This window comes from Capra hircus, chromosome 8 (genome assembly GCF_001704415.2).
Source record: "Capra hircus breed San Clemente chromosome 8, ASM170441v1, whole genome shotgun sequence".
NCBI lineage: Eukaryota > Metazoa > Chordata > Mammalia > Artiodactyla > Bovidae > Capra > Capra hircus.
In genome coordinates this window covers 53,129,553-53,145,504 of record NC_030815.1, presented here as the reverse complement: position 1 = coordinate 53,145,504, position 15,952 = coordinate 53,129,553, and the positions used below count along the sequence as shown (strand labels likewise).

Here is a 15,952-nt window from a genome sequence, read left to right as displayed (position 1 = left end):
AAGCAATCAATAGAATCAGACTTGCCTATAACATAGATGTTGAAACATTCAGCCAATGGATTTTTCATTATTATTAATAAGGCAAGTGCTTTGAGTGGAAACTGTGGAAAATATGAATGAACAGATTCAAGAATGCGAGCTGAGAAATGGAAAGCAGAAAAAAAGGCAAACATTAAAGATTAAAAAACAGGGAAGCAGATGAAGAATACTTTCAGTGGGTTTATCACTATATTCAATGGAGCCAAGGACACAATAAGTGAACTTAAAAACAGGTCGACAGAAATTATACAAATGAAACATAATGAGAAAAGAATGGGAAAAGAACAGAGGATCTAAAGGTCATGGGATGATCTCTAACAAGAATCTAAAAGTAATTTTTGGAACCCAAGAGGAAGAATAGGGACGAGATGGAGGAGGAAAGGGAGGTGAGGGAGGAGGGAGACGGAGGTAGGAAGAATTACCTCAAAAGACACAAAAAATTTTGAGAGAGAGATCCAAAAAGCACAGAATACTTCAAACAGGACAAATATGAAAATATACTTATATAGAGAGAGAGAGACACACTATACACAAAGTCAGATAAAGACAAGAAATTATGTACACCTAGCAAAAGTATCACTCAGATAATGAAGGTGAAATAAAAGTGCTTTTTTTCCCTAGTTCTGATCCCTCCTTCCTGTCAGAAGATGAGATAAATCATAACTAGCAGAGGCGAATGATAAGAAATCATTAACTTCTTCAGGTGGAAATAAAAATAACAGAATTTTGAAGCTACATGAAAAAATTAATTCCAGAAATGGTTAGAATAAAGGTAAGAATGTATATGTTTTATAAAAAAATAATTTCTCTAAAAGAAAACTAAACCTAAATCAGTACATATACATTGCAAACTTTCAGCATACACAAAAGTAAAACATATTACAATAACACTGTGAAAGGCAACAAAAGTAGGAACTGACAGCAGAGTGTTGCTAGGATACACTACATAAGCAGTAAAATATTGTCAGAAGGTAGACTATAATATCCCTAATACGATTAGATTAATCAGTGAAAAGCAGAACAACTTCCATAAGTCACATGAGTGAGTCCAACAGAAGAGAAGACATTTTCATAAAACAGTGTTTAGTGCAGAGATTGTGGCCTAGGAGACAACAGGCATAGATAAGGGGTAAATAAAAAGATCACACTAAAAGATGGGTATTTTAAGTAAAAAACTGTATTTTGAAACATAAGGTCCCCTCATTCTTCATCCAACTGGCTCTCTGAACTTACACTGTCAGGCCTATACTTATAGTACTTTTCTAAAAGGAAAATGACTGGCATGAGAGAAAAAACAAAACACTCTAAAGATACTCAAGTTTTGAGGCTATAAAATCACTTGCATCACTGCCTACAATCTGCCATGATGCTCACTTGTCCAAAGTCTTGCCTACACAAAGCTTCCAATAAGCTCTGAATATTTAGGCAAAATTACCAAGTCCTTCTAAGAGAAAGAAAGTTAAACTGTCATCAGGATCAGTAGCAGCAGTTTGACTGAACATTCACACTAGGCCAGAAAAATATAGAATAACATGCTTAAAATCATCTAGAAAAGAAAATGCAAGCTAAAGAATCAAAATCCAGTCAGAGTACTCTGCAAATATAAATGTAATGCAACATATAAATGTTTGTGGAGTATTATTATTCTTACAACTATGAGCCCTGCCTAAGAAATCTACTGGGGAATAAACTTATAAGTAGCCAAAATTTTGGAGATGTCAGCAGAAAGACTGGTGAAGACTCCCATTTAATAAAGAAGAAATTTTTTTGAATATTCTGAATCAGAGTATTACCATTTTGCAACCCTTAATGAAATGATGGTTTTTAACATTACAAAGACAGCAAGAAACTATATGCGTCCTTTGAAGATACTCAGCACAATCTATGAAGTATTCTTGTCTCCCCAAGCCCTGCAAAACAAACAAAATGAAACGAACTCCCTGAATCTCACTGATGAAATTTAACTTATCAATTTTATTTTCTTGGGCTCCAAAATCAATGCACATGGTGATTGCAGCCATGAAATGAAAAGACACTTGCTTCTTGGAAGAAAAGCAATGACCAACCTAGACAGAGTATTAAAAAGCAGAGCCATCACTCTGCTGACAAAGGTCCGTACAGTCAAAGCCATGGTTTTTCCAGTGGCCACGTATGGATGTGAGAGTTGGACCATAAACAAGGCTGAGCACCGAAGAATTAATGCTCTCAAACTGTGATGCTGGAAAAGATTATTCAGAGTCCCTTGGACAGGAAGGAGATTAAACCAGTCAATCCTAAAGGAAATCAAGCCTGAATATTTATTGGAAGGACTGATGCTCCAATACTCTGGCCACCTGAAGCAAAGAGCCAATTCACTGGAAAAGACACCGATGCTGGGATTGAAGGTAGAGGGGAAGGGGATGACAGAGGATGAGATGCTTGAACAGTATCATCAACTAAATTGACACGAGTATGAGCAAACTCCAGGCAGGGAAGTCTGGCACGCTGCAGTCCATGGGGTCACACAGAATAGAACATGACTTAGCAACTGAACAATAACTGTACATGGTAAGAAAAGGATATCTATTTAAATAAATGATGCTAGGGAAAAAGAAGCCAATGTTAAAAAAAGTGAAACTGGATTCCAGCCTCAATCATATTAAACAAAATCAGTTTCAAGTAGGATGAAAGATGTAAGTGAAAGGCAAAAGCATATAACTTTTAGAAGGTGATGTAGGGGAATATCTTTATGAATTCAGAGAAGAGATTGATTTAGAAAATGTAAAACTCTCAAACCAAAAAAGGATAAAATTCAACTTCATTAAAATTAACAACTTTCGTTTCTCAAAAGACATCATAACCAACCTGGGAGTAACTATTTGAAACAAAAATAAACTAAGCAAGGAATAATATAGAACATATTAAATGATTTCCTACAAATCAATGAGGAAAAAAATTAACATTCCTTCCCCCAAAATTGGTAAATCAAATCAGGAGTCAGCAAACTACCAACAGCAGAATTAGGTAAGAATGATTTTCATATCTTTAAGTAGTCAAAAATAATCTAAATAAAAGTAATATTTTGTGACACAGGCAAGTTATATGAAATTTTTATTTTATTATCCATAAAATAAAATTTTATTGGAACACAATCAAATCACTCATTTACACATTACCTATGGCTACTTTCACATTACAATAGCAGAGCTGAATAGTTTTAACAAAAACTGCATGGCCCACAAAGCCTAAAAGACTTAAAATCTGGCTACTTACAGAAAAAGTTTGCTGGCACCTGGGTTTAACAGACATTTCATAGAAAAGTAAGTATAAATAGTCTATAAATATATGAAAAATATGCAACTTGATTACTGGTAAGAAAAATACAAACTGAAAACACCATATTATATACTCCAGATCTTCAAAAAACTTAACACGACAGTTTCGAGCACTGGCATTGAAATAAAATACCAGATCTCTCTTTGACTGCTCCTGGGAGTACACAACTCTCTGGAAATGCTTACATGAGATATGTCCAAGAATATACCAGGAGACATGTACAAGACTAGTTACAGAAGCAATGCTGATAAAACGAACAGAAACCAAATATCAATAGAACAATGAATAAATATTGATATACACTGGAATCAAAGTTAACAAAAAAGGAAAGGAAAATGGGGGTAGGACAAGAAGACACAAGTCAGAAACTTCATTTTGTAGCTTTTTCTAAGTTGGATTTTAACCTTAAATATGCATTAAAAATAAAATCATAGAGGGAAAAAAGTACAGGTCTTTTGGATCATCAAAAAAGCAAGAGAGTTCCAGAAAAACATTTATTTCTGCTTTATTGATTATGCCAAAGCCTTTGACTGTGTGGATCACAAGAAACTGTGGAAAATTCTTCAAGAGATGGGAATACCAGAGCACCTGACCTGCCTCTTGAGAAATCTGTATGCAGGTCAGGAAGCAACAGTTAGAACTGGACACGGAACAACAGACTGGTTCCAAATTGGAAAAGGAGTACATCAAGGCTGTATATTGTCACCCTGCTTATTTAACTTATATGCAGAGTACATCATGAGAAGAACTGGGCTGGAGGAAGCACAAGCTGGTATCAAGATTGTCGGGAGAAATATCAATAACCTCAGATATACAGATGACACCACCCTTATGGCAGAAAGTGAAGAGGAACTCAAAAGCCTCTTGATGAAAGTGAAAGAGGAGAGTGAAAAAGTTGGCTTAAAGCTCAACATTCAGAAAACGAAGATCATGGCATCTGGTCCCATCACTTCATGGGAAATAGATGGGGAAACAGTGTCAGACTTTATTCTTTTGGGCTCCAAAATCACTGAAGATGGTGACTGCAGCCATGAAATTAAAAGACGCTTACTCCTTGGAAGGAAAGTTATGACCAACCTAGATAGCATATAAAAAACTAGAGACATTACTTTGCCAACATAGGTCTGTCTAGTCAAGGCTATGGTTTTTCCCGTGGTCATGTATGGATGTGAGAGTTGGACTATAAAGAAAGCTGAGCACAGAAGAATTGTTGCTTTTGAACTGCGGTGCTGGAGAAGACTCTTGAGAGTTTCAAAACTCTCAAATCATTTAATATAAAGAACAACTATATATTTAAGATTAGTCATCAGTTCAGTTCAGTCGCTCAGTCGTGTCCGACTCTTTGTGACCCCATGAACCGCAACACGCCAGGCCTCCTTGTCCATCACCAGCTCCTGGAGTCGACATATATATAATGTTAATCTAAAACAAGTTCATACCTTTTTGTATATAGCTGTTATGTCAGAGTCCAGAACAATTATATTCCTTAGCTTTGCATTTGTTTCAGTCACTGATGGCCTCATAATGATTTCACAATCAAGCCCTAAGGGGAAAAAAGAATCATTCAATTCCTTTTCTTTCATTTAGTAGTTCTGAATTCACTTTTTATCAAATCTTGTTACCTTCTATCTTAATTTCGGAAATGTTACGTTTCTGATCTTGAATAAAGATCTGTAAACATGACAATTCTGCTAAAATCTGCAAGGTAATAGTATCTTCATTCTTGGATGATTTTAAAGCTGCAAAAAGAAACTCATATTGTAAAACATAACACAAAAATTTTAGTAGTAGTTATCTTACTACACTTATAAAGTAACTGAAATCATAACAATAATGAGAATACTAAAGGAACATCTGATTTGCAAACCGAAAGCAAGCACCTACTAAGATATGAATTCTAAAAAAACAATCAAATCCAATGAAACCAAAGCCAAACAAATGCAGACGAAGAGACAAAATAGTTCTAGATGACAATAACATCTGAAACTAAGTCATAGCTGTAAAATCAATCTTTGGCAATTTACTGATAACAAGATGATTTTTGTTATTATCCAACTTATAACTTTTGACTGCTTAAAAATAGCAGTCAATTTTCTTCCAACTAAAAAGTAAATTTAAAAAGAGAAAAAAATTCCCACCAAAAACAGAGTGGAAATTTAGATATTGTCACATGTAGAGGACAATCATTTAATCATCCACAACTCTGTAAGGTCCTTCCCAAATCTTCCTGAATGTTAAAACAAAATTTTGACAGAATGGTCCACCAGGTTATCAAATATTCCGTGTCATATTTAGATCTGAAACATTTTTATATTGATAATATGAAAGTTAATTCATAAACAATACAAACACTAAAAACTGCAACAATAATAGTAAAAAATGGTCTTAAAAGTTATATAATGCTTACTGAACATTATTCTTACTATAAAATACTATAATTATTAAAATAATGTGGCACTTATAAGCACTTGGTTTAAAAATATACACTCATATTATTGAAATTTTGTTAGTTCTATGTTTCTAATCTAAAATAATATTTTGTTGTTCAGTCATTCAGTCGTTTCTGACTCTTTAAGACCCCATGAACTACAGCATGCCAGGTTTCCCTTTCCTTCACCATCTCCTGGAGTTTGTGCAAACTAATGTCCATTCAGTTGGTGACGCCATCTAATCATCTCATCCTCTGTCAACCCCTTCTCCTCCTTGCTTCAATCTTTTCCAGAATTACTGTTTTAAATTCATGAAATCTAACTATATTGAATTTAAATTTTCAGATGGCACTAGTGATCAAGAACTCGTCTGCCGATGCAGGAGATGGAAGAGATGCAGATTTGATCCCTGGGTCAGGAAGATTCCCTGGAGAAGGGCATGGCAACCCACTGCAGTGTTCTTGCCTGGAGAATCCCATGGACAGAATCAACTAAAATGAATGACTAGATAAATAAAAGCTACTTTCTTCCGCAATAATCACTTTACTAATATTTTTTTAAATTAACTTGGCACATAATCAATCTTTCCAGATATTAATCTAGGCAATAGAATTCTTAAGTCAATATCATAAGTTAATAATAAGCCCAGAACCAAAATTTATTGATCTACTTGGTAAAAATTTGAAGTTGAATTTTAAAGAAACATACGTATTTTTTTGATAACCTCCCCTTTGTCTTCAGTCTCCACAATATGTACTGGGGCTGGTTTCTCCTCCAAATATGGAAGGATATTATTAAAATAATTTATTGTATTCAGAAGTGCTTCAGTATGTAAATGAATATCCAAAGAGGAAAAATTCACCTAAAGAACAAAACTGATTTTAGTAACACAACAAATATTTGTTTGCCTGTTGTATGTTCTTTGTGGTATAAAGGATACAATTTATAATAGTCAATTTTTATCCTCAAGGATCTTACAGTTCCAGTTAAAATTTTTATAATACATTTGCTTAGAAATACAGTATCTAACTAAAAAATAAATTATTATTCACTTATACCTTTATCAGTTGCACAACACTGTTATAAGCATTCTTCAGTATTGTTGCGGGTAAATTATTTTCAGCCTACACAAAGTGAGAAATACAAATCTGTGAGATTATCAAAGGAACACATTGCACATACAATTATACAATGGTCCTAATACACATTTATATAATTTTTTGAGCTATTTATAAACATATAATTACTTAAACAACTGCTTCACCAGAACAAAAGAAACTTGTTAAGTACAGAGCAAGTATTCAATAAATGCTACATACTATCTTATTACCAAGAGTAGAAATTTAGATAAAGAAGATATGGTACATACATATAATGAAATATTCGTCATAAAAAAGAACGAATCTGAGTCAGTTCTAGTGAGGTGGGTGAACCTAGAGCCTGTTATACAGAGTGAAGTCAGAAAGAAAAAAACAAATATCATATATTAATGCATATATATGGAATCTAGAAAAATGATATTGATGAATCTATCTTCAGGGAAGGAATGGACATGCAGATATAGAGAATGGACTTGCAGACAGTTGGGGAAGCAAAGAGTGGGACAAATGGAGACAGTAGCATAGACATATATACACTGCTACTGCTGCTGCTGCTGCTAAGTCGCTTCAGTCATGTCCGACTCTGTGCGACCCCATAGATGGCAGCCCACCAGGCTCCTCCGTCCCTGGGATTCTCCAGGCAAGAATACTGGAGTGGGTCGCCATTTCCTTCTCCAATCACTACCATGTGCAAAACAGACAGCTGGTGTGAAGTTGCTATATAACACAGGGACCCCAGCCAGGCATTCTGTGAGGACTGAGAGGGGTGGGATGGGGGGAGGGGAGGCAGGCTCAAGAGGGAGGTGATAAATGTATAATTATGGCTGGTTTGTGGTATTCTATGACAGAAACCATCACAACATTGTAAAGCAATTTTCTTCCAACTAAAAAGTAAATTTAAAGGAAGAAAAAAATTCCCACCAAAAAAAGAGTGGAAATTTAGATATTGTCATATGTAGAGGAAAATCATTTAATAATCCATAACTCTGTAAGGTCCTTCCCAAATCTTCCTGAATGTTAAAAGAAAATTTTGACAGAATGGTCCACCAGGTATCAAATATTCTGTGTCATATTTAGATCTGAAACATTTTTATATTGATAATATGAAAAGTTGTTTAATTCATAAACAATACAAACACTAAAAACTACAACAATAATAGTAAAAAATGATCTTAAAAGTTATATAATGCTTACTGAACATTATTCTTACTATAAAGTACTATAATTATTAAAATAATGTGGCACTTATATAAAAACAGATCAATGAAAACAAAGGCCGAAATCATACATAGATGACAGTACACATAAATATTTAATAAACAATGACTTGGTTATCACAAGTCAACAGAAAAGGAATGGACCCACTGACAGCAGGAAAATTAGGTAACTTCAGACTATCATGGGAAATCAAGTGAAAGCTTCATCTTTTATAGTATACCGCAATAAATTTCATCAAGATTAAAAAGTCTGTAGATTCCCTGATGGGGGGAAACAGTCAAACTGCAGGTCATGTCTACTTAGAAAGTGGGCTGCTTATTGTCCTGATACATTAAGTGTTTATAAATCACAAGTTATCTAATAGAGGATGACAAAATAAAACATCTTAAAGTTTTAGGAGTTACAGTGATCACATCAGGATGGAGATTAAACTGAGTATTTCTGAACTTATAAAACTTGATTTAAATATCTCAGCAGTATGCTTACCACGCTTGCATGCGAGGTAAGTTGCTTCAGTCACGTCCGACTCTTTGCGACCCCATGGATGGTAGCCCGCCAGACTCCTCTGTCCGCAGGATTCTCCAGGCAAGAACACTGGAGGGGGTTGCCACGGCCTCCTCCAGGCCATCTTCCTGACTCAGGGATCAAACCCACACCTCTTAAGTCTCCTGCACTGGCAGGCAGATCCTTTACCACCAGCACCACTTGCTTACCATAGCGAGCATATAAATCAGACTACTTACCTTCACATATTCCAGTGTTAAGAGGTCTTCCATTGTGTTATCCAGTGTTGTTACCAAATAAATTGGTTTCTTGTTTTCATCTAAAAATAATTTCTCAAATTATTCTTTCATAGAAAAACTAATAGGAAATAAATGCAGGAAATATTAACAATTATAGAATTGGAAAAGAAGTATTTCCTGTATCAGTTCTGAATTCTGATCTCTGTATTACTCAAATCAGGTGGTCTTTCTTCCTTTATTTTAAAATGTACAAATGTAATTTCATCTCATGATTCCCTTTCCTTATGCCGCACTGCTAAAGATTCTTATCTTACCTTTCTAAACTTAGATAGGAAGTTAAGTAAAAGTAGCAATCAGATAGAGAAAACAATGTTTATGAGGAACAATGAAAGGACATGAAGCGATTCTGGTCCTGAATCACAGAAGTAGTCAGAATCTCTAAAAAAGACTGTTTACAAAAAACATCAGATAGTTGATGAGAAATAAGCTGTTCTGTGTATTAGTTTAGATTAAAATAAACGAGTACCATATTATCAGTCTTTACAAATTATATTGTTGCTTCTGCTTAAAATCTAAGAAAATAATCAAGGAAACTGCTGAAGAAGAGTATTTTGTGTCAAGTCTCTATAACCATCATTAGCAAATTACTTATGCCTTTGAAATCAATAACAAGATACTGGAAGATTGGAGTACAAACCAGTCATACTACTCATGAGGGAAAAAAATACAGTGTATTTCCACAGAACCCTCCAGATTTAAGTTTATTAGTACCTAAGCTAGCCTTCTATTGTAGATGCTAATCACATTTCAATCCTTAAAGAAGTCTCCACTTTTTCACACATTTGTTCATTCACTGAAGAACTATTTACTGATTATTTACTTTGTGTAAGAAATATTGTATTCGCTTCTTCCTAAGAAAACATAAGCAAATGTATTACACAAATAGGTGAACTGTTAGTTGTATATCCTGTATTATGTATGCAAGGGTTTTCCTACCCTTTGGTCTTAGGGAAACAAACAATTCTAAAAAAACAAATATTAACAATTTCTGTAATACTTCTGGATTACTGCAAAGCACTATCAAGTTGGCTCACTTTTCTTTCCAACTGTCAGAGCAAACTCTTAATGTAAAAAGCATAATAAGGCAGAATTCTGTTTCTTGCATGCATGATAATTTTTTTAAGAAGAGATAATCATAACACAATTCACCAGATTCAAGTTCTGAAGGGCCACAGAACAAGTGTAGAGTATGGAACTAAAAATGTGTAAATCATTTCCAATAACTAAGTTTTCAGGCCACAATACTTAATCTGCTTCCCAGCATACAGAGATCACATTTAATCCAGGGCTCACAGAAAAGGAGAAATTTCATTATACCAGTTAACAACATCTTTCGTCTGAGAATGAGTTCCCAGAGAAGATGACACTCTCAAATCCTTGATGTGTATATAAGCATATTCCTCGCCTTTATTCCCACAGAGAGTTCAGCTTAAGTTTTTAACTGCCTTATTTTAGTATCTCAGTTCACCACAGGGTGGTGGGGTGGGGGGGACTCCTAAATGAGTTCATAAGATTTCACAGGATAGCTTCCATTTAAAACTTAAATAACTTATAAACATTAAAAAAACAACAACAACAACAATCAAAAGGGAATTTCCTGGCAGTCCAGTGGTTAGGACTCAACACTTTTACTGCCAGGGCCCGGGTTTGATCCCTGGTCAGGGAACTAACATCCTAAAAGCCACAAGGCCATGCCAACCTCCCCCTCAAAAAAATTTTTTTTTAATTTTACAAATTAAAAATGACACCACTTTCCAACATGAATTAAAAAAAAATAAGACCCAAGTATATACTGTCTGCTAAAAACCCACTTTAAATACCAAAGTACATATAATTTGAAAGTAAACATATGTTGAAAACTATATTATGCTAACACTAAAAAGAAGAAAGCAAGGATAGCTATGTTAATTTTCAGACAGAACACACTTCAAGGCAAGCAAAAGTTGTAAGGGATAATAAAGAAAGGCATTAAATAATGATAAAGCAGTCAATTTTCCATGAGAATACAACAATCCTTAAGGTATATTTATTGAACAATAGAAAGGAAAAAATGATCATAATGCAAAGAGAAACAGATGAACCCCTACCTTATTAGAACCCTTCATACTCTTCTATCAGAAATGAAAAAAAAAATATATATATATATATATACATCAGTAAGGACACAATTCAGCTCAGTAACACCATCAAATAACTGGAGGTAATGGATGTCTAGAGACTACTTCATCCAACAAGAGCATAATACTCATTATTCTTAAGCTCACATGGAATATTCACCAATATCAACCACATTCTGAGCCACAGAACACAACTTAGCAACTTTTAAAAACAGATATCATACAATGTCTGCCTTCAGACCACAGAAGAATGAAAACAAAAATCAGTAACAGAAAACTAGTTGGAAAATTCCAAAATATTTGGAAAATTAATAACACATTTCTAAATAACACATGACTCAAAAAAGAAATCTTGAAGCAAGAGTTAAAAACCCTTGGAATTAAATGAAATGTCCATGCTCTAATTCCCCCAAATCTGAGAATATATTATCTCATATGGTAAATGTAACATTACAGAGGTGATTAAGGTCAAGATTAAGGGGAAATGATCTCTGATTGTCCAGAGGCACCCAATCTTAATTACCTTAGTTTTTAGAGTGGAAGAAAAGGTTAGCGAGACTACAACATGAGAAGGATCTAACACCTCATAATGGTTCTGGGATACAAAAAATTATTTGCAATGATTCAGAGAGGCCTGTAGGAGCTAAGCCCAATCTACACCTTATAAGCAGTAAGAAAATGGACTCAAATCGGTAAAACTGATGTCCTGGCAACACCTGAATGAAGAAGAAAACAGATCTTCCCCTATAGCCTCCAAAACAGAAGTCCTATTAATACTTGACTTTTGCCTGTTGGGACTTCTGTCAGACATCTCAGTTACACAAATTTAATAAATTTGTGGTAAACTGTTGTAATATCAATAGAAAACTATTTCAGTATTTTAGTATCATTAAGTAGATTTAAATTTAACCATTTTTCTTAATGAGAAAAATTATCTTCATATCCCTCTAGCCTACTCCTTAGATCAAAGTATAATATGAAAGCTGAAGACTAACTCATAATATGTCTTTGATAATATCAAATGTACTAACTAAATGTCTAGAGAATTTATATCTAGAAGCTAATCAAATAGTAAAATTAATTTTTTTAATTAACTTCAGATATGCAGATGACACCACCCTTATGGCAGGAAGCGAAGAAGAACTAAAGAGCCTCTTAATGAAAATGAAAGAGGAGAATGAAAAAGTTAGCTTAAAGCTCAACATTCAGAAAACTAAGATCATGGTATCTGGTCCCATCACTTCATGGCAAATAGATAGAGAAACAGTGGAAATAGTGACAGACTTTATTTTTGGGGGCTCCAAAATCACTGCAGATGGTGATTGCAGCCATGAAATTAAAGACGCTTACTCCTTGGAAGGAAAGTTATGACCAACCTAGACAGCATATTAAAAAGCAGAGACAACAAAAGTCTGTTACTTTGCCAACAAAGTCTGTCCAGTCAAAGCTATGGTTTTTCCAGGAGTCATGTATGGATGTGAGAGTTGGACTATAAAGAAAGCTGAGTGCTGAAGAATTGATGCTTTTGAACTGTGGTGTTGGAGAAGACTCTTGAAAATCCCTTCGACTGCAATGAGATCCAACCAGTCCATCCTAAAGAAAATCAGTCCTGAATACTCATTGGAAGGACTGATGTTGAAGCTGAAACTCCAATACTTTGGCCGCCTGATGCAAAGAACTGACTCATTTGAAAAGACTCTGATGCTGTGAAAGACTAAAGGCGGGAGAAGGGGAAGACAAAGGATAAGATGGTTGGATGGCATCACCGACTCAATGGACATGGGTTTGAGTAAATTTCAAGAGTTGGCGATAGACGGGGAGGCCTGGCGTGCTGCAGTCCATGGGATCGCAAGGAGTCGGACACGACTGAGTGACTGAACTGAACTGAATTATTTTTAAAAACAGGGATACTTACCAAAATAATCTGGACATTTTAAGCAGACCTCTTTCAAAAAGGCATTTGCTTTCAAATCAAATGTTCTAAGCTCAATATCTGTGCCCAATCCTAAGACATTAATTTCTACCACAGGTAGTTCACAGTCTCCAACAAGGTGACAGAACTGAATCAAAACCTAAAAGAGAAAGAAAAAAGAAACAACTATCTAACACACAAAAAAATATTTACGCAGATGATGGCCATATTTGGATATATGACGTATACATATGATATAAATGATATGTATTTAAATTTAGGGGAGATCTTATACATATAAAATACATGCATTAGGCAAATTACTTTCAATAAATATATACTGAATAGTAATAATACATGTAAACTCTTAATTCTTTTTTTTTAAGAGGATTTATTTAAACTTTCCACAGGCAGATGTGGTCCCTCTCAGAAGGTGAGGGTGGCCAAATCTTTAATTATTAAGGAAATTAATCTTCAAAGGGGAAGGAGAATCACAAAGCAACATCTGGATTGAGCTTAAACAGGATTAAAACAACAATGTCTATTAGTAATAAGACTATATAAACAATCTGTAAATAGCAGAAATGACCAAAATTTAAATAAGCCTTATTAATTTTACCATGGTACATATAAGGCATACCTCTGGCACTTCAAATCTTATTTTATACTCAATCATATTTTTAAAACAATCTGGTTTCTGAAGCTTTTTCTGTTGAGGACTTTTAATTCTAGATGGAGATTGAAGAGGCTCTTCCAACGGACTACATGGTGCATCAAAATACTCCTCATCTGAATCTAAATACCACAGAACATTTTTAAGTCAATAATCTACAGGACTGATTTAATAATAAAATTTTAATAATTTATCTGAAATAAATATGAACACTACAACACTACTTCAAAAAACAAATGTGAGTTTTCAAAAAACTGCAACATAAAAATAAAAAGCATATAGAGATTATAGCTGCAAAAATAAATTCTTAATGACAAAATGTATGGAAAATTACAAAATGCAATCTTTAGCATGGGCATCTTTAAAATCAATAGTCTAAAAACTCCCAAAGAAAATTTTATAGCAAATGCCAAGGCCAATTACTACCTACATGATGAATACTCAAAGGAACATACTAATATGCTCACTCTATCTGGAGAGCAAAACAGAACTTAATTACAAACTCTGAAACATTAAAAGCAGGCCCTGCAGTTTAAACAGAGAAACTAAGATTAAGCACTATTTCACATATGTACAACTATATAACCATATATATATGATAATAAATTTTTAAAACATACTTTAAAGGGTCCAAAATTCAGTCAAACTATTAAAAGAAGGTTTAAGAGAAACTAAAACCATCTAATATATCCCTAAAAATATAAAATTGAATTTTAGGATAGATGATCTCACAAACATTTCCTTCCCCTTCCCACCAAGCCTGGTCACTACAGAGAAAGGTAAACATTCTCTAGAAAACTGAGGATCAACAAGGCAATTTCTGTTATTTAACATTTAGCAATTTTTAAACTCTTAAAAAGAGTAAAACACATTTATTTTTCTTTCTAATGTGGCCAAAAAGCCTGTATTTCATAACAAAATATATACAAGACTTCATAGGTGAATGTAGATATTAAGGCTTGATTATTTTCCTTTAATAAGTAAAAAGAAAATGTGAAAAGTTAAAAAAATTACTATAATGAAGATCTCCAAAAGCTAAGTAACAGATTATAAATTAGACACAAACTTTCATGGGTTCTTTTAGATCACAATAGGATAGAGACGATTAAAACTTACTAGTGGTCCTTGTTACTACGGGATTCAATTGATTTTTGAAGGAAAATTTCTTCACAATATTGTGTTGGCCTCTGCCACACATCAACATGAGTCAGCCATTGGTATACATGTGTCCCCTTCGTCTTTAACCTCCCACCCTTTCCATCCGCCTACATTGTTATACAGCCCCAGTTTGAGTTCCCTGAGTCATACGGCAAATTCCTTTTGGTTACCTATTTAACACATGGTAGTGCATATGCTTCCATGTTACTCTCTCCAGAAAATCCCACTGCAAAAGGAATTTTAAGTGAAATTTTCTAGATAACATGCATATCTACTATAGCATGAAATTGTTTATGTGGTCTTCAAATGAAAATTATTTTTATAATCAATTTATAACAAGGAAAATTTTCTAAAGTAGCTTCATTTTACCATCTTCAACACATGGAATTTCCAAAAGAGGAAATTTCTTCTGTGACATCTGTGATGTTCCGAAAGAAGTGGATCTTTGAACCTGGAAGAAAAGTTAATTCACTCTCAACTGATACACAGACTTTTATTGTAAGTTCTAGGACAACTGTGACAACAAATACACACACCCCTAAATCTGAATTAACTGGAAAGATTCCAGTCTGAACTAGAAAATTTGTAAATGTAAATTTAAAGGAGTGCTTTTACAATTTAAGGCTAAATATAAATTTCACACTGTTATAATCATTTCCTTGTTGACAGACTTTGTGTAGGAAGAAATCTAGATATACCTTAACATCTTACTAAATAAAGGAAGCCACCTCTATGGCATCCACAGGAAACAACCAAAGTCTCAAAAGCCTCTGTAATTAGGGAGCTTGTACTTTTATTTTTAATTTTTTAAAGATATTTTAGTAAATTACTTTTCTACTGTCCTGAGCCAAGTAGAGCATACACAAAAAAATATAATTCATTTGAAAATGATAATAATAAAAGATACCCCTGAATCATCCATCCAGGCCAAAAACCAAAATAGTACCACATACTTACCTAGAAGCATCTTATGTGCTACTTTCTTGATCACATTCCCTAAAATTGATTTATTTACTTGTTTTTAACCTTCTATGACTGATTTTATAAGTAAAATATTATTTAATTAATTTTAATTAATATTATTTAACCTGTTTCCTTCTAAACTCAGAAAGAGGTAATAATATTGCATACATTTTCCTGTGACACTGTTTCAACAAAATATTCTTTAAATTTTATCCATATTGATAC

The 15,952-nt window shown here is 33.9% G+C and overlaps 1 protein-coding gene across 3 annotated transcripts in view; it reads right to left on the bottom strand.

Annotated features, from left to right (window-relative positions):
- VPS13A (vacuolar protein sorting 13 homolog A) overlaps positions 1-15,952 on the bottom strand; it is a 267,901-nt gene that overhangs the window by 139,964 nt on the left and 111,985 nt on the right. For all 3 annotated transcript variants that reach the window (XM_005683796.3, XM_018052091.1, XM_018052090.1), the window contains 8 exons: positions 15,134-15,215; positions 13,574-13,728; positions 12,937-13,093; positions 8,845-8,924; positions 6,842-6,907; positions 6,492-6,645; positions 4,977-5,093; positions 4,794-4,897 (listed from right to left, as the gene is read on the bottom strand). In XM_005683796.3, coding sequence (XP_005683853.1) covers positions 4,794-4,897; positions 4,977-5,093; positions 6,492-6,645; positions 6,842-6,907; positions 8,845-8,924; positions 12,937-13,093; positions 13,574-13,728; positions 15,134-15,215 — 915 coding nt within the window. The remainder of the gene's footprint in view (positions 1-4,793; positions 4,898-4,976; positions 5,094-6,491; positions 6,646-6,841; positions 6,908-8,844; positions 8,925-12,936; positions 13,094-13,573; positions 13,729-15,133; positions 15,216-15,952) is intronic.